The 19,500-nt window shown below is 43.0% G+C and overlaps 1 protein-coding gene across 4 annotated transcripts in view; it reads right to left on the bottom strand.

Moving 5' to 3' along the window:
- Positions 1-17,892, bottom strand: part of WASHC1 (WASH complex subunit 1) — a 39,241-nt gene extending 21,349 nt beyond the window's left edge. The window contains exons 1-2 of one of the 4 annotated variants that reach the window (XM_088164666.1): positions 17,850-17,892; positions 7,071-7,224 (exon numbers count right to left, since the gene is read on the bottom strand). In XM_088164666.1, coding sequence (XP_088020792.1) covers positions 7,071-7,219 — 149 coding nt within the window. In that variant the 5' untranslated portion in view covers positions 7,220-7,224; positions 17,850-17,892. Of the gene's footprint in view, positions 1-7,070; positions 10,962-11,076; positions 11,267-17,556; positions 17,684-17,849 lie in introns of those variants that run through there. The other 3 variants (XM_088164668.1, XM_088164667.1, XM_014869977.2) reach the window with 3 other exon arrangements.
- Positions 17,893-19,500: the final 1,608 nt, after the last annotated feature.

Raw genomic sequence — 19,500 nt, 5'->3', positions numbered from 1 at the left:
ATCCTTCCTGAGTGATTACATCACTTACTTACTTTCTTGAGGGATTCCTAGTTACTCTTCCCCCAGAAACTTTGGGCCATAGGCAGTGATGTTCCTTACAGCATCAAAAAGCAGATACCTCTCTGCTTGCACTGACAGCTGCTCTGTCATTTCAATGAAACAGTCTGAGGCACATCAGTGATCAGACACCTTTAGAACTGGTCTAGACACATGATTTCATTTCCCCCATTGTCATTTTAAAATCATCTTTCCCATGCACCAACTCACAATTAGTCATTAAGAATGGAAATATTATCTTCACAGTAATATCAGAACAAATTCATACAGTGCACCTTCCAAATCTCCTTTCCCACCTCAAAACTGCCAGAACTGTATATTCATACACTTTAACAGCTTAACCAGTATCCCTGGCACACACAGGAAATGCTCTCATGAGCAATGCTTTGACAGCAGCTAAACTCCTCATCTCAGCTAAAAGTAAGCATGAAGTGTAATGGAAGGGCATGATTTTGGCTGTGTGGTTGGTTGTTCCCCATCCCCTAAACTGCCCAGATGGTAGAAAAAAGAAAGAAAGCCCTGCCTGGTGCTCAACTGTGAGCTTCTCACCCTCTCCTTCCTCAAAAGGAAAAAAACCAAAAAAAACCACATGGAGTCTGAATTCACTCCAGAATTAACAAAATCCAGGATGTCACTCTCAAAAGTATTGTTGAAGCAAAACCAAACTATTCAGTCACTGGGACAAAACAAGACAGAACTGCACTGTGGAGACCATGAACTTCTTTGCTTCTTGGTACTGAGCTACTGGAATGTTATATATATCTATATACTGGAATGTTATATATTTGTCATAGATAACCAGAAGGCTATTCCTACTGCACTCAGAGCAGAAAAGCAACAGATTTACCTCCTCTTCTAAAAGGAATGTCTTGTTATGCCTCTTAGGCCATCAAGCATGTTTTCAGATTGAGCTTTGCTGGTCAATCTAAAACAAGAGTCCTAGAAGTAAATTAAAATGCAAATACCTGGTTTTATAATGCACATTAATCCAGAGTAAGGATCATATTCTTGGATAAATTAAAAAAGGAATCCAATTCACTATCCTGTGCCAGGGAGAGTAGGGAATAAAAATTATTAATGGCACAGCATAGTGAATTCCTTCAATAAAATGTTTGTCTGGCAGATTTAGAGGAGGGGATGAAAGTTTCTGGGGCCTGGGTTAAAGAATTTGCATGGCAAAGTGTGTTAAAGAGAAACCTCAGGTGGGTAATTTAGGTCCTGGAGGATTTAGATGAAAGAAAACCAGAATCTCCTTCATTAGCACCTACCAATGGGTCTCCTGGCTCCAAAAGCACTGCTCTGTCTCAGCTGTCAGTTACATTTACACCTAGCCCTTATAACCTTCCCCATTTGCAAAACCCGACAGCACCACAGCAAGTCAGAAAGCAGCACCATGGAAAGGGAATTTAATGAGCCAGTCAAGTGTGAAGAACAGACCTTTGGCACTGGTGTTCCTCCCCCAACTCTCCCCTCAGTGTGCACACTCCCATAGGAGTGAGCCTGTAATACACATTTCAAGCCACTCAGTGTTATTTTCCAGACAGTTTTCTCCATGCTGGATCCCTAATGGAAGTCATGCCTGTAAAACAAAATGACTTGTTTGAATCTTTTCCTCCAGGGCTGACTGAGTACACAAAAGTCATCCATAGGAACAGAAAATTACTCCAACACGTGTGAGTCTCCAGTGTCTGAAGCTGGTTGAGAAAGTAAAGCCATCACTTTGTGTAATAAAAGAATAACATGGCAATTGTGTCAAGAATAGTGAGAGTGGGAGAATCCAACAATATTGCCAAAACTGTGGGCTAAGAAATAAGGGAACACTTCTGCTGTGAGGCACACACTGATTTGTTGTTATGATTTGCTTCTCCTTGCCTATTTCCAGAGAATAATAGCCATAGCCAATTGTGGTTAGGGACTGAGAGGTAAAGGAATTACTCTCTGGATGGGGAAGTTCATAAGATCTTTGCCAAAACCCTTTTAATTAACAGAGACTTACCATTGGACAAAATTAGCTCACAAGAACTTGAAGGCTGCTACTCAATATTGAATTTTCTCCAACAAGGAACAGAGTACAAACAAGAGACTTCCCTGTAAGTGTTAAAAAAATCCCATGAACTAAAATAAATCAGCAATTCATATGTACTGAAATTACCTTAGTTTTTCCTTACTGTCTCCCTTTCCTATTGCACATGCCATCTGTTTTAAAGCAAACAAGAAATTTAAAGCAAACTGTCTCATACTTCCACAAGATATTCCAATCCTGCTTTAAGAGTAGAAAGAATCTTCTCAAGAGCTCCTTAAAGTCTGAAACTGTTGTGTGCCTCCTGCCTGCTTAGCAGATTTGAGACTAATTCCAGAAGTAGGAGAACACTTCTATGGCAATTTTGCAGAGATCAGATCCCAGATCTTAAGCTTAAGGATTTTAGCAGCATCCAGAAAGAGTTGTGACCTGGTCTCTTGCAAAACACTCCCTTTGCCTCTTTATGGGGGTGTAGGATGCCTGCTAGTGCCAGCTGCTCCCAACCTTCCAAGCATGCTGATCACACCCTCGTGTCACCTCCTAAAGTCTTCATCCTACAGTCTAGGAACCTCTCCGAAGCTGTATCTTCACAAGCTGTCCAAATCAGCTTCCAGAGGATCATGGCAGCCATAACAAATAAAGGTTGCCTTACAAGAAGTGTGCTACACTTAAAAGGAAAATAAATCCACGTTATTTGGACATACATCTACAAGAATAACAACTAGCTGCAGGCAAAATGTCTTCCCTGTACTCCATTTCCTCATGTCTCCACTCCACTCACTCTTTGCCTCACTGCTTCTGCTTTATCTTCCTGGCAGCAAATGACTGTTCCTACAGCTTCTCAAGAGAGGTATCTGAAACTAAACTAGACCTAGCATTGTCTTTCAGATCACCTCTGGGGCAACTTCAAAGTGCCATGAGGCACCTTGTTGTTAAACAAGTCATAACACTCTCAAATTAACTGGAGAAAAATTGATTTCTTGCATGACAAAGATCTCTGGGTGTAAACTCACCCTCATGGTGAGCCATCACAGTGGACAGCTCTCTTCCTAGAAAGATGCAACCCTTGCAGCCAGCAGAGGAACAAACACAATGCAGTGTCCAAGCTGCATCCCAGATCCCCACTGCCCCACAACCAAGAGCAGAGTACAGCTTGCAGCAAGACCCCTCTTGGCAAGTTTCCATTCCACAGACCTCCTAAATTAAAGACATTTACACTGACGTATTCAGTCCCTCACTTCCATTATTGATCATCATGACTAATCACAGCATTAAGTTTAAAACAAGGAGGGCTTTAAAACACCCAAATGTACCTCATGATTAAGATTTTGCTGGTATTTTCAATTTCAGAACTACTCACATCTCAGCTCTGCTCTTGTCCTAAACATCCCTTAAGACTCTGCTGCCCAGCCAGCTACTCCTTACCTTCCTTATCACAGCTTTACCAGATTTCTTCCCCACCCTTAACAGCATTTTCACAGTGCTTTTGTTTTCCAGCTACGGTTTTCACAAGTGTGGCTCTCAGTTAAATTTTTGCTTAACATTAAAGCTCTTTTCAGATATGTAATATGAAATTAATTTGAATTCAACTGGGGAAGAAACAGGATACACTGGTTTAGCAAAGTATTATTCCAGATAAGCAAGATACTGAATAAAGATTTTTAAAAATAACACCAGAAATTCTCCCATAAACTGAAAAAAAATTAGTACAAGGATGGGAAATTCTGTACACTGGACAAGTTGAGGTCTGATCACAGGCAAAGGAAGCCAGGACCTTGATAACAACCTTCCAATGCCACATATTTGATTTCTTTCTACTACTGTAACACTTCATGAGATAACTTGCAAAAGCAATTTTCCACACATCTATTACTCAAAAGTGAACACTTTGAATAACAAATGGACAACATCAGATATTATTAACATTTCCTGCCAGTACAAACTCCTCAGAAACTGAGAAATCCTAAAGGACAAGCCTACCTAACTAGGGGGACATATCACGAAATCTAAATTCAACACTTATTTTAAGTACTTATCACAACAACATTCCTGTAAAATATTCCAAAGCACATGATTCCAACACAAGCTCCCACCCAGAAAACACCAGTAATGAGAAAACAAATAGATGAAAGACTACTGTTAATTGAGGGTTTAAACTGGTCATCCCACCTCCTTCAACCTGTATCAAAAACCCTTCTTAAAAGCCCAGGAGTCAAATTCAAATAGTTATTATGTCAGATTGGCTATGTTAGAATATTTATGATTTAAGCAGTATTAATATCTCAGTTACTACAGGCAGTGAATCTGATTTTTACTGCAGCTCCCACAACAGATTAATGACTTGGATTCAGTTAACACACACAAGCTTATAACTTCCATTACTTCAAAGCATAAACTTGAGAAGGACATGCAGTCTCTTGGTCTCATCATAGCACTGATACCAGCACCAAGAGGACAGGACTTCCTCAGAGGAAGGCACTGCTGGACAGCACTGGCCTAAGACAACAATCTGTATTGCCCAGCAGCCAAGAGCTTGGATGTTCCCTATGTGAAAAAAGTCAGGTGTGTCCCTGCTCCTGAGGGCTGGAGCTCAGGATGAGATGATGATATGATGGAGAGGGATGCTGAGCTAATGTATCCTGCTCTAAGTGATTCCTGATTGCAGTCCAGGCTGCTCTCCAAGGCTGGGCCCAGTGGGGATGCTCTGGGTCTCAGCCACAGTTTACCTGTGGTTTTGCACCCACAAATCCCTTGATTGTCTATGAACTAATGAACTCTATAGCATCTCATTCACCAAGTACCTTAATATCAAGTAAACTTCTTTGAGAATGATTGGAAAGAAGAGAGGTTGGCAGAGACCTGTCACATGGGTTATTTCCCAAATTACCCAAAAAGGGGAGAAGAGGAGGAAAGCTCTCTGTATTTTCTTCTGATTCCCTAAATGGAAAAGTATCTTTCTCGTGTCATCTTGACATGCTCATTTTAAGAATTCATACTCAATTGTCATGTCAGCAACAACTCTGAGCAGAAACTTTGATTAGCTAAAATAGAAACAAAGATCTGGTTGTGGAAATATTCCTTTTTTCACAAAGAGACACTTTCACTCCACCTTCAACAAAGTACAGATTGGCTTGCCACTCTCAAAAGCACTGTACCAATCCACCTGTTCCCACAAAACAACCTCAGAACATCTCTGCATCCTTGTAGTACTGAAGTAACGAGTTGGACACCCTCAGCCAAGTCTCCTACAGTGAAGAAGTTTCCTCTCCATCAACACTGCAAGCTGCTATTTTGCAGATCAAAACAGTCAGCTTCCCCAGATAAGGCAGCTCCTTCCTCAAAATGGAAAACAGAGCTGCATTATCTCAGGAAATGGAAGATAAAAGGTCACTCTTCACTAAGTGGCAAAATTCTCACCTTGAAAGCTTTGCCCCTTGATTGACATGGAACAACCAAGGTCATGGAACTTCTAATCAGATGCCTGCATAATTACAAAATCGCTATTAATTATATCAGAGAGCCAAGACCTCAGTGGAAAGGCAAAGCAAACAAAGAAGCCAATGAAGCCTCCTCTGTTGTTGGAGAAAATTGGTAATTAAAAGTCATGAGTGCACCAAAGAGTGAGGGAACAGCATCACAGTCACTGCTCAGTACTTGGGAGTGACTTGCATACAAAGCAGCAGGATTGTCTCCCTAGGGAAATTACAGGGTACTGTGTTAGACAGCAGTGAGGAGAGGAAAAACAGGGAAAAATACAGACAGAGTAACTCCTGTATTATCAAGCTTCATTTACCCCACAGAGAGGGACAGCACTGCCAACCAGGCCCAAGTCTGAGAAGGGCTTTCCACATGTTTATGGAAGCTCTAGAAAGCCTTCTCCCAGCTTTAGATCATGAAGTGTTCCCCTGCTTTGAAGAGTACAAATGAAGCAGACCTTGTGTTCAACCTAATCCAGCCTACACACAGCTCTTGCCCAGAAAAAGACTATTCCAATGAAAAACCTTCATTTCCCTCAATAACCGGAGCTCAGCCTTAGAAATTGCTCTTTCTCCAGAGGCTACCCTTCAAAGTATCACTATCAGAAACCACAGAACTTCAATTTACCCTTAAAAAATGCCTTCCAAAACTCAAAAAAAGACAGAATGTCATGACCCTGCTCACACCATAATAAATTAAATCAGATAGTCATGGGACCTGCTGAAACCAAAGCATGTGCTGTTACTAATTAGACTATGAGAAGATAAATCTGATCTGTTTCCTTCCCAATGATACTACACACCATCTCAGAGCACTGAGATGTCAAAATGGCACTGGATGGAAAAAGGCACCACATTATCTACCATCATTTGCAAGCAAACACAAGAATCTCTCTGATCTGCTATATAGACAGTTTTATAGATCCAGTCCTAAAGACGATCATATGCAAGAGGTGCCAGGTCTGGACTAAATCCATAAAGAGATGGACTTCGATGGACTATGGTACTGTGGCAAGAAAAAAACCCAGTCTGACTCGGGTCATTTAGCCCCTCACAAAAAGGGAAATATGAAACACCAGAAGCCCAAAGAGAACCGTTAGTACATTGCAGAGATCAGAACAAAGAGACATTTACTACTCCACTGCTTCAAGTACAATGACTCAAAAAGACACATCTTCAAGATGCTCTAAATAACAAAGCCTCCCCTTTAATACATGAGCAAGAAGGAATAAAGGATCAGTGCAGCAGAAGCAGTAATGCAATTTGTGGAAGTCTGCCACTGAATAAAAAATTAATAACCAACAATCTCTGGCTAACTGCAGCCATTTCATTATGCTTAACTTTGACAGACTCGAATCTAATAAACTTGTATTGAAGTGCATCTGGTCCTTTTTCATCTCTTTTCTGAACTTCCATTGCTTCCAACACAATGCCCTTTCACTGCTGCGACCTAATCCCAGAACTCTGTTTTGTAATGCTGAATGCTAAGCACCCAACCCCCCAGGAGAGCACCGCACCTGTTGAAGATATCACCTGACACCTTCTGCAGATACTGAAGTGCATCTGCCACCTGCTGCACAGCCTCCTCCCTGCGCAGGTCTGGCTGGATCAAGGGCACTGAGTATGTCTGCCCTTCCAGAAAGTGCTTCTGGGCCACCGTGGCCATTGTGCCTAAGGGAAAGAACAAACAGGTCATTACAGTAAACACACTGCCATTTCATCACAGTAGTTATTCAGGGACTTCTAATTTCTGCTCCACTAATTATTTTAAGAAAGCATTTGCAACAAAATTGGTGAGCTGAGGAGAAAGGCACAAGTAGGAAGGCTGACATATTGGATTTTCAATACATTCAAGGCAGCTACAGTGAGGTGGGAATCTCTTACTTATCTGAATGCTCTTGGAAACCATAATTTTATTTTAGCATTCTACTTAACAAATCTATGTTCAGTATTGTGCTGAAAACAAAGACCAGAATAAGAAGTAAAGTCAGTCAGAGTGGCAACAAGACTCATCAGAAATCACCCTGTCTCCTCCTGCCTTTCCTCATATTCCACTTGGATATATTTCAGGTCACCCAACCCTATTAGCAAAAGGCAGTATTTCATTTTACACTTCTGCTCCAAGAAACACACCATCAAGCCCTTTCAAGAACAGAAGTCATGAAATTACAAGGCATTCATGGGCACACAACCCCTTGCTCCAAGTAGGTTAATGAGAGTTCTTCCATTCTGAGATTCCCAGGAGCTGTCTGTTGCTTCTGGTGACTGGATATTGCCTTAGTAACTATCTTGAAAGAAGCCTCATTATTTTAGAATCCTTTCTCATCTCAAGCCCAACAAGTCACCAAAATGTTTCAGTTGTGTGCCACCCACCAGAGCTGTATGCACACTTTTGGAAGCAGCTGGGCCAGTACCACTGCTCTATAGCTCAGCAAGGAGAAGCTCACCCATCACCCATGTTTCCATCCTGAGCCTTGCTCACATCTCCCTCAACAATTCCCAAAAAGTTTGCCTCCCATGTCTTTACTCACAAAAATAACAAAAAAGTTCCTGTGACTTGGAAGAACATAAAGAGAAAAAAAATCCATTTCTCTGAGCACATTAGAAATTGCAAACTCACAAATACACTACTGTTAGGACATTCTGAAGAATGAACAGAGTAGAGTATCCATACTGTTTTCTAATCCAAACTCTACTGCTAGGCCTACACAACTCCCTTCATTCTTGTTTCATCTGTATCTCTTCTCATTCAGGCTGTAAAAACCACATAGTTTACAGGTGTTCATTACAGAGTTTCATCACACAAAGCTCCATACATCTGTATAAAAAAATATTCATTAAGCTGAGGAGAGGAAAAACAAAGCAGGATGAAAAATCAAGGTATCAGAAACAGAGATATCCACATTCCCTCTGTGGTAGTTTAAAGTCAGCAGCAGCCAGTTCAGAGAGCAGTGCTGTGTGCAACCTGCATTCCTGGCTCAAGAGCAGTGCAGGCTGAGAATAACATAAATACAACCCATAAATCAGGAGCCTGAAGAGATAGTCACAGCATAAAAAAGCAGTTTAATATGTGAAAACGGGGGTCTTCACACATTCTTTCAATTCCCTACCTTGCTTCACAAACCAAAGAGATAACAGATTAGGCTTGCCTGCAACCATTTCTGTGTATTTAAGAAACACCATCCACCCTCTCCAAATTGTTCCTTTAAGATGATCCCACAGCAGGGTGGGAAAAGCTTTCTGTAAATGTGATGTGGCTGTTATTTAAGGGTATTCTTTTGGGATGTGGGGTTTGCTGAATTGTTCTGGGGTTTTTTTGGTGGGGGTGTTTAGTAATGAATCATATGAGATGCAGGGGCATATAGAAGCATTTCCACAGTTAACAAATTTGCAAGATCAAGCCCAGCCATTAGAAAGCTGGCTCTGTTGCCAGTCTGGGAAGCCTAGACCTATTCTGTTTCATTTCATGCATCACTGGCAGCCAGACTCAGTATCTGCACTCTTTAGCAGCAATGTTTGCACACTGATTAGTCTTCTTGACTGGGCCTACTCTGCAGACAGGAAATTATTATTTATAGCTGTAAAGCATACAAGTTAATCTGAGAGGAGTACAGCTAATTTTGAGACAGCAGATTTTGATCTGCTGACCACAATCAAGCTTCAATATTTTTCCTTTCAAATCTACTATTTGACTGTCACCACAGAATAAAGTGACCAGATAACATAGCAAGAATGTAGTTATGAGTTACTCTGGCCTCAGCAGCAAAAGGAGTTTATAGTCCCCCTGCCACTGGTCAAAACTCTGCCATTGCATCAGTGCTGCTGGTGTTTGGGATGCCTATTTTTAACTCAAATCAGTTCAATGACCCAATTTACCACAGCCAGATAAACAGCTGTAATTGTCCAGTCGTAAAACACAGTGGGAAGCAGGGGCAAGAAGGAAACTTCTGAAGCTTGCTTCATTATCAAAACCATTCCTGTGTAAAGATAATCCTGAGAAAGCCAAGATTTTCACCTATTGAGGAGATTATACAGGCCTAATGTGATCTCTCAGACTCTCACCAATCCTAATTCTCTGAGTGTCCTTGCTAAAACCAAGCTCAGTTCAGCTGCTGACTGACAGATGCCCCCAGTCAGAAGCAGGACTCCTCTAGCTACTCCCAAACCATTTCTTTCCCTGCAGCAAGAAGCTACAGACTCTCCTTCAGATCCCACTGGTCCTTTGCAAAGAGAGGAGCACCCAGCACTGAGCAAGGCAGGAAAATCCCTGGGTGCTCTTGTTCACAGTTTGTCTGTCAGGAAACATCACCTTCACAGGTTCTCAATGAAGACTCCTAAAATGAGCTTCAGATCTCACCTTTCCTAAAAAAAACACAGTGGAGAAATATGGCAAACTCTGGAAACTACTGCCAGAGACAGATACAAGAGACAATTCTTTCTGTGCAAGAGAACAAGTTGGAGATCTATAACAAGGAGGAGGGCAAACAGCAACAACTAAATGACTAGACTTGGGCAAAATCCCATGCTACAGCTGCTATTTGTTACCTCTTAGGACCAAACTAATTGGAGAAATAAGCCAGTTTTACCAACAATTTGAGTAAGGGCCTCAGCACTGGGTTAGAATAAAAGGAGAATTGCTTCACATAACAGAGACTGCAGGAATAAGGAATATTTTAAAAAGGAAAATTCAAAATATTCCCAGCAGAAGCCATGAAGGAGAGCAAAGACTGAGCATCACTCAGTAAGACTGACTCTTCCTTTATCTCAAACTCCAGTGCACTGAGAAGGAAGCAGCACATTTTCTTGCCATGCTCCACTATCAGAATTAGTACATTAAAAAATAAAAAACTGAGTGCTACATGTTAAAATACATCAACTCCTCCACTCTATCCAATGAGTGCCAAGCCTTCATGTAACATGAACAGCAAAGGTGCAAATAAACTGCTTATGTCTTACATATAGAAGGGACTGCCAGCAAAGCAACAAAACTGATACAGTATCACTCCAGAATCTTACAAAGGGAGTGGTGTGTTTGCTTAGGAAGTACAGCATGCTGGAATTATGACAGCTGACATGAAATACTGTGATGCCACAGTGAGAAATGGACACATGTGCCCAAAGAAAGTATGAGTCACAAAAACAGATGTCAGAAAACCCAGCAGATTTAATCATTAGTGGTGTGTGACCCCAATGGGTCACACAAAGCAGAAGAAATAGCAACATAGAGTTGGTTGGGTTTGGGGGTTTTTTTGGTGATTGAATAGGCTCTTGAAAAGAGCTGCAGCATCTGGGGGCTCCAGCCATTTTTATTCAATTATTTTTTCTATGTCAACTTTCATGATCAAGACAAATATGCTCTGGTGTTATATAACAACCTCATTTACCTTATTAAAATGAAAACAAAGAGAAGAACGTTGTTTTCTCACTGCACCACCTGCTTCCAAGTGCTATGTCCTGATTTGGAAGTTCTGACTAAAGCTACTGATTGCTCAGATTTGCACTTGTGCCTTAAGCTGTCTGTACCTTTCACCTCAGGCAAGCTGATCCAAAGCTCCTCAGGGCTGGGGGCTGTTCCTCCTCACTCTAAGCTGCTCTCTCCCTCTCAGTTTCAACACTCTCACTGGCAAAAGATGAGAGAAACAGCAGGAGTGGGAAACAGAATCAGTCTCCACCAGACTGTCTCACCTTTCTGGAAGACATAAACCAGGACAGATACAGGGTGAGCACTCAGGATTTTCAGGCATTTGGAACCAACAACTGGGCTTACTGTTCACTCACCACAGCCAAGTCGAATACTCTGAGGGACATGTGGAGCTCTGCCCCTGGAAAAGGAAGTATACAATTCACTGCTCTGGATAGGTAGAGGAACACTGCACCTGCTTTGCTCACCTCTCTCCATAACAGTAAAACTTCCTATGTTAAGGCAAGCCCAAAAGAACTTGTTATAGAGCAAACAGAGTTTATAAAAGAAGCAATGCTTCCCTAAGTTCTTTAGAAAATACTGCTCTATGGAGGATTGACCATTGGGATGATTATCTAAAAATAAAACAACCCCACAGCCTTAAAATACCTTAGTTTTTCAAAGGAACATAAACAAAGGCAATATTAAAAAATAGCTTGGCTGCCCTTAACACGGGCTGAATGTAAAGCTATATACAAGCACTTAGCAGACGTGTACTTTGCTGTGAAAATAAAGGGAGAATAAGGCAAGCCATCAACATTATGTTTTATTAACATGCTTCAAGAAACTAGAAAAAGCAGACTCAGGGGAGAAGAGGGATTAAATACTTTGAAAAAAAAATCAGTGTGTATACTTCAAAGCTACAATGGCTGCTTAAGCAATTACTGTGCTGCTGCTTCTGCCACTGCACTGGAAAGGCAGCAAGAACTAGAGGCCTTTAATTCCCACAGGCAGCAATATCTCTAGAAATAAGTGACAGGCTACCTCTAACCCTGTGTGTCTCTCTTTTGTAGGACCCTAATAAAAGTGCAATGCCTTGTAGCCACCTGTGAGGACACAGGGATCTGCAATATGCAATAAAACACATGTCTGCATATCCCTCACCACACACCACTACCACCAGTATGGGTCCAAAGTGGGAACAGACCAAGCCACAAATGAACCACAGGTTAAGATCAAACACACTCAAAAGATGGAGCAGACAGGCTCTGGGCATAGCTTATCAGAATGAATGTGCTATCTCCTCTGACACAGGAAAGTCACATCCATAACTTGGTTAACCATGAGAAATCATCCCAAATTCCTCCCTGAGAGTAATTTCTTACATGCAATACTTTCTACTATGTTTACCTGGACAAAGATTTTCTCATAGTCAAATCTTCTAGAATATTCAAGTCACACCTTGATTCTGGAGGCTTACCTAGAGGCTATCCCAACAAAATATCAGAATTAAATCCTCCAAGGAAAAAAATAAGAACAATTAAAAAGTTAATTATAACACCTTGCCCTCCACAGATAAAGCACACTCTTATGAGTTTACCAGCTGCAAAAATAGCGAACTGTATTTTAAAAAGAGACTTGAAAAGCTAGAAAAGCAAAATATGTCATTGCTGTTCAGGGACAGGGTAAGGCAGTGTGCACACACACAGAGATGTAGAGACTGAAACAAAAACTAGAAATTGCTCAAATGCAGCACAGGAGCTTACATACACATCCTATTATTATGCAGCATACAATCATTCTGCCCTGTGTTGACATTCACAGGAGGGGATGAAATTCAGTCCTCCAGCAGAGCACACAAGAGGAAACTATCCTGGATAGGAGAGCAGGATGCATTTCCAGCAGTGAGATGAGAGGTTCACCACAGTCCCTGTGCTTATCCAACTTTACCCTTTTTTGCAGGAAGCAACGTGGGGGAAGGAGTGAAGCACTTTGGTAAGTTAAGAGGATGAAAAGTCTATTTATATTTTTTAATTAACCATCTTCTACAGTGTTATTAAGCAGCAATCAAAGATGCAGACGCTACTGATTTGATTGGCAAGAAGTACACTGTGCTGAATATTAAGGAACTCTGCCCCTATAAATAGGTCTAATCACCATCTGAAGGCTGGAAGTGATGAAAGAAAGCATTAATAAGACCCTAATTAGGCCCTGTAGCAGGCTGTACTCCACCAGGATGCTCATGCTACTAGATGTCTCTTATAGTAGCATCCTCAAACCCCATTGTAGATGTTACTGCTTTGGTCTCAAGACCTCTAGTAGCTATTTTAGACAAGAGTGGGGTTTCTCCATCTTTCGAGTGCTTGGCATCAGCTGGGATTTTGCCTCCCGGTGCTATTTCTGGAACACAACAACTTTCTATTCCAGCTGTCCCACCCTGCCCACTATCAAGGAATGAATTGAACTGAGGAGCTGAGGAGTTCCCCAGACACAGAGACTGGCAACAGGATACTTAGTCAACCTCAATCTTTCAGCCTATCCTTACAGGATAGCATTACCTCAGAACACCAGGAACTAAAAGTTCGTGTAGAAAATGAATAATACTGGGCATCCCCTGCTCCCACAGCTGCTCATTGATATGAGACTACCTGAACAGCCAAAACCTTTTCAAAAGGAGTCAGCCTCACATCACACCATGGCCCTGCAGAAGCAGCAGAGCACTGAGGAGTCTGACAGTCAGCAGGATTACCTGAAGAAAAGCATTGACCTGTCAAAAATCTCCTTCAGAAAGTGTTTAAGGCACCAGCATTTAAGCATCTCCTTCTCAAGAAGCCAGAGCCAGTTAAAAACACCTTTGGCTCAGACACTTTGCTTTGAAAGAAATAGTAGCTGTGGCAGCTTCTATAGGTGGAATCTGGAGACTCCCCCTTACCCTAAAAACTACTCAGAGCCACTTTGTTGGTCGGTCACATACTGCTGTATTCCACTTTGGCTTAAGAGAAAGAATCAGAATTTGAGATCTCAGAGCCCAGCTTTACAATAGCATGTGGCAACTCCTTGGAAAAATACCTGACATTTAAAGATGGATCAGTTACAACAAATTATACTGACTGTCCAGAAGAGATAATGCTATTGCATTAATTTTTTTTAAAGAGAATCTGAAAAGTAGAGACTTAAAAGAATTCAGAGGTCCAGAGCTCTGTTTTGTTAAGCACAGGCAGCCTCCCTTTACTGCATCACCTTGCTGAGAAAGCCCTGTCCTCTAAGCACAGGCTGAAATTTATTTCCTCCAGTTGGATACATAAAGCTCGTTTTGACTGACAGATGTTGATACCTAAAGTTAATCAGATAATCCCCTCTGTGAGTGCCACCTTTGGCTCTCATCAGTAATGGAGACAATCAGATGCTGTAATGAACAACTGATCTGATTCCAGGGCTGCATATGCAACTGACCACAAACATTCTGCTAATTGCCTTCCTTCCTTTCCTATCGCTATTCGTTACAAAGGAAGCCTAAACAAATAGCTTAGCCACACCTACTATACAGACATCATAACTAAAGTTGAGAATCCCATTCCAAACGTCCAGGCACAGCACTTTTCTCTTTGATTTCCTAAATGAGGGCACTTTGGTTTTGCATGCCTGAAGTACACAGAAGCCACTGGCTATGCAAAGTCCTCTAGAGCCATTTCTCTACAATAAGTTCTCTTAAACAACGGAATTCCAAAACCAGGCTAACCCAGAATGCTGCAGAATGTCTGGAGCTTCTCATTCTCGCTCAGACCACAGCAATACTTACTTCTAGAAATATACCATATTAAAAAAAAAAAGAAAAAAAGACAACAATCTAGCTAGCTTTTCCCTCTAATCTTCTGATGCAGAATCAGCTCCACCCTCCTGCAGAGGGACCTTAGCTGCAGATCTAACCACTGCCTCATCTCACTGCCTCAAATTATAACTTGCAATATCCTGGTTTTCACCTCCACATTCAGTACCCTCTGCTCCAAAGTTCTGGAGTTTTACAGCCCCCAGGCTCCACATGCAGTATTACAATGAAGCCTTAGCCATTCAGTTAAGGAAACAACCAAATCAAACCAGCGACCAGATCAGCTCCTGCCTGCTTTATACATTCAAAAGCAAAGGCAATGCTTACATTTGCAGAAGATGACAGGAGGGGAACTCACTAAATAAGGAATGTCATCAAGTCTGTTCACATTTGCTAGAAGGAATATCCCTACAGACTGGCCTGATTGACAGGAGCTGATGCAAAGCTGGGTCAAAAAAATGAAACCTGAATGGACTATCTTCTGGGAAAGGTTATCTTGTGAAGCAAGAGCTGATTAGCTACAGAAATTATTTTTCGGAGTAATAAAAATGATTCCCTTTGATCTCTTACACCACAGCCAGGGGAAGCATAACAATTTCGGACATACTCCTTTCTCTGCACATTACCTTTAATCTAAAAAAATGCTGTAAAAAAACACCAAAACTGCCTTGCTATCAGGATTACCTTAATAAAATTTTTCCCCAGCCCTCAATTTCTATCCTTCCCTTCCACTCCCCAAGCCGAGCTTGATGTGACCACAGTGACCTGGTACTGCCCAGAAGCCAGAATGCAGAGTAGTTCCCAGGAATTATGTGCTTTCAGTTTGCTGGCCCATGAACTCCTGAGCTGAGAGAATAGCACCTGGCATCTGAAGGAATGAAGATTTAAAATTCAGTTTAAGTATCAGGAGTGATAGAAGAAGGACAGATGCTAAGAATAGCAGACTGTGCTGCCCTGGGAGTGCCTCAGGCACTCTTCTGCCTCGGGGCTCTGGTGGTATGGCTGTTTCCCCCCCATTCAAAGCATCCCAGGAACACAGAGATATATCAGGCAGCCTCTACATCCCAACTTTACTACTCAGACAAGACAATCATAATGAAATATCAGGAGAATTTATCAGCTAACCTTCCTAAAATAAAGTGTATGCAAGGGACAGTTGACTGGAGCACCCCTGATTCCCAGAAAACTGTCATGAAGAAAAGCCTCTACAAGGACATGCCAAAGCTACTTTGCTTCCAGGCCTTGTCTCTGGCAAGAGCAGCACTCTCTGCTCCACTTCCTTTCACTGCTCCACGAAGGCTCCATATTTCAGGGAACTGCCAAGGAATGGGGGCAGGTCTAGCTTCTATCTCATCTACTCCAGGATATAGCCCAGTCTGCAAATCATGGCCAGCAATACCCACCACACAACCTCCATGAAATAAAGAGGTCATTCCAGGCAAAATCCCAGCTGACATTTGCCTCAATCACGTGAAATGCCACAACCACAGTCAGCAATATCCCACACTCCTTGTTGGAAGCTGCACTGTGACTTGCACAGAGCCAAGAATTAGCTCCCTCTGCAGAGGGATAAAGAACCTCCTCTTTGGAAAGAGGTCGTTGGGAAAATCCCGGTGCTATTCAACCACTCAATATCTGGACCACATTTAATAACCAAAAAAGGAAAGAAAAAATAACACACCAGAAATACAAACAGCAACAACCCCCTCCAAAAAAGCCCACAAACAAACAAAAAAAACCAAACGGGGGAAACTTTATCACAGGACTTCCTGTTGATTACTAAAATAAATACTATTAATGACCATCACTGCTGGATGTGAATTCACAACGTTCCCTACATCCATCAGCATCCTTTCTTCATTTCTTCATCCTTTCTACTAGACTTAGGTCTAATAGTCCTGTGGTCTTCTTACTGCTGGCCAATTCATTCTTTATTTTGAACACAGAAAAAGATTATTCCAATAATTGCAATTATCACATCATCATTTGGGTTCACTTGCAAATACTGACAATATGGTTTTATTTGACAAATCATTACAACCAGCACAACTGGGAGCACACTTGGAATAGTACAGAACACCCAAACCCCATCATAAGCCATTAGCCAACTTTCTGAGGAAAATCACATAACACAGAGTCCCGTGTCTCTCTCAGACACCTCCTTCTCCTTTTTTGTTTTTGTTCCTCCCTTCTGGTTGCAGCATCTCCTGTCTGTCCCTATAGAGTACCTGACCTACACTGAAAAGAGGAATTGCCCTTGCCATTCATTAAAACACTGTGTGAAGCTCAGGAGTCCAGTATGACACTGCCAACTTGAGGCTTCCATGCTCCGTGTCTGCCTAGCAGATTTCCCAATCCATGTCACGGCTCAGCACCGAAGCACCACGTAACAATCAAAGAATGGCTCAGGTTGGAAGGGACCTCAATGGGTCATCTGGTTCAACCCCCTACTCAAGCAGAGTCATCCCAGAACAGCCGGCACAAGATTGCACCCACATGGTCCCTGAATATCCAGTGAAGTAGACTCCACAACCTGTCTGGAAAATGTTTTTTCGAGGCTGGAAAGACTTAGCTCTCTCAGCCTGCCCTCACAAGAGAGATGCTCCAGTCCCTTAATCAACTTTGTCACTCTCTGCTGGAGCTCCTGAGGAGTCCAGAACTGGACACAGCACTCCAGGTGTGGCCTCACCAACACTGGGCAGAGGGGCAGGATCGCCTCCCTCGACCTGCAGGCAACACTATTCCTAAGGCACCCAGGATAAGAAGTGCAACGAACCCTTTTCCAAGCCTGCTGTTGACAGGCGCTGCTGAGCTCTCCCGCCCAACAGCGGCCGGGGCTCCCGACGGGCAGCGTCTGTGGCCCCCAGACGTGACAGGCCGCAGTCCCAGCACAGCCTTCCCCGGAGGCCCCGCTCGGCCCGGCGGGAGGGCACCCACCACAGCTCACCGGAGCTGCTCCCCGGCACCGCCGGCCACGCCCGGGACCCCGCGGCCCTCCCGGGGCTCCGTGGGGCCCGGGCTCGGCCCCGCCCCCCGCACGCGCTCCCCGCCGCGCCGCGCGCCCCTCACCTGCCGCCCTCGGCCACGCCCCCGCGCCCCCGCCGCTTCCGCCCTCACGCGCGCGTCACTTCCGCCCGGCCAGGGCGCCCCCGCGGGGCCGCGCTCCGATGGGAAGGGACAGGATGGCGGCGTGTCCTGGGCTGGGAGGGACCGCCAGGGATCACCGAGTGCAGCTCCTGGCCCTGCACAGGACACCCCAGCAATCACACCGTGTGCCCGAGAATGTTGTCCAAACGTTCCTTGAGCTCTGGCAGGCTGTGCTGTGACCGCTGCCCTGGGGAGCTGTTCCAGTGCCCATTCGTCCTCTGGGGGAAAAACCTTTTCCTGATATCCAACCTAAACCTGCCCTGGCACAGCTCCAGGCCATTCCTTCGCTGTCACCACAGAGACGAGATCTATGAGGTCTCCCCTCAGTCTCCTCCAGGCTGAACAGAGCAAGTGACCTCAGCTGCTCTTCATAGGCTTCCACTCCAGACCCTTCCCCATCCTCGTGGCCCTCCTCTGGACACTCTCTTAATAGTTCCAGCCCGACTTCTGCACCTGGCTGCTTCTTTGCTTCCATGTGTTGTAAATAAGAAACAAAAGTCTCGATATTCAACAAAATTTAGATTGCTTTGTTTGATACAGATGGAGCAATCAGCGCTGGGGAACGTGAGGGGTCACCACCCACTCCATGCTCCATCGAACCTTGGTTTGCAGCCTCTTCTTACAGTATGGTCTCTCATTGTAATCAATAAGTTTTAGTTTTTTGCTGTCGTAATTTTGCCAGATAAGCACTGGTGGTAGAATAAGCATCCTTATACAAATTCACAAAGTTTCTGGGCGATAGTCAGTCTCACAGATAACCATCTGGTCTTTGTAGATAACCACCAGCAAAGTCTGGAAGTCTGGTCTTTGAGATAGGCAGCATTGATCAAACAAAGGCAGGAAGGACTATCGGGAAATCTGATTTTGCAAGCTGGTAGTAGATACAGCTTATTTGGAAAACATTCATAAGAAGGGGATTTACAACAGAATGATTTAATCATATATATTCCTTTATCTAGTGTCCATACTTCACTTCAGACCTTAGTATTCTGGTTTTTACAAACCCCAAGACTTTTGTGATTAACATGAATCTTTTATCAATTATCACACGTTATCTGGTATAGAGTATGGCAAGCAAAAGGGGGAATCTCTGTCTCTCACTTCTATCCACTGCTCATGTTTAGAGTTGGGCAATTTAAAAGCTGACTTTACAAATATTTTTGACAATGTTGCACTAGTTTGTTATGATGCTGCTTTCACGCTTCCCTTTGTGCACACATTCCAGCAAGCAAGGTCTCCCAATACAAACGCTCATGAAAAATGAATTGCGAGAGTGCATCTGTAAACATTAAATACACACTTTGAAGAGCTATATGCTGCACATGACAGAGGTGTTTGAATGCTTTTCCACTTCAGGAACAGAAACAATTTCTCAAAACTTATGTAAACAGTTACAACTTCACACCATTTGAATAGCAAATAGCAGCTTTTGGATGCACCAGGGAACACTTGTGATTGATATGTAGCATTAAAAGCGGTGCACGGGGAAAAAAATAAGGCAAGCCTTTTAAAATAAGGAATGCACTTGAAGACATCAGCACCCACTCATGCATATTCAGCTCAGGGAAAAAGG

Source organism: Sturnus vulgaris, chromosome 5 (assembly GCF_052056855.1).
Source record: "Sturnus vulgaris isolate bStuVul1 chromosome 5, bStuVul1.hap1, whole genome shotgun sequence".
In the NCBI taxonomy this organism is placed as follows: Eukaryota; Metazoa; Chordata; class Aves; order Passeriformes; family Sturnidae; genus Sturnus; species Sturnus vulgaris.
Note: the sequence above shows the minus strand (reverse complement) of the source record. Positions and strands in the feature narration are given on the sequence as shown.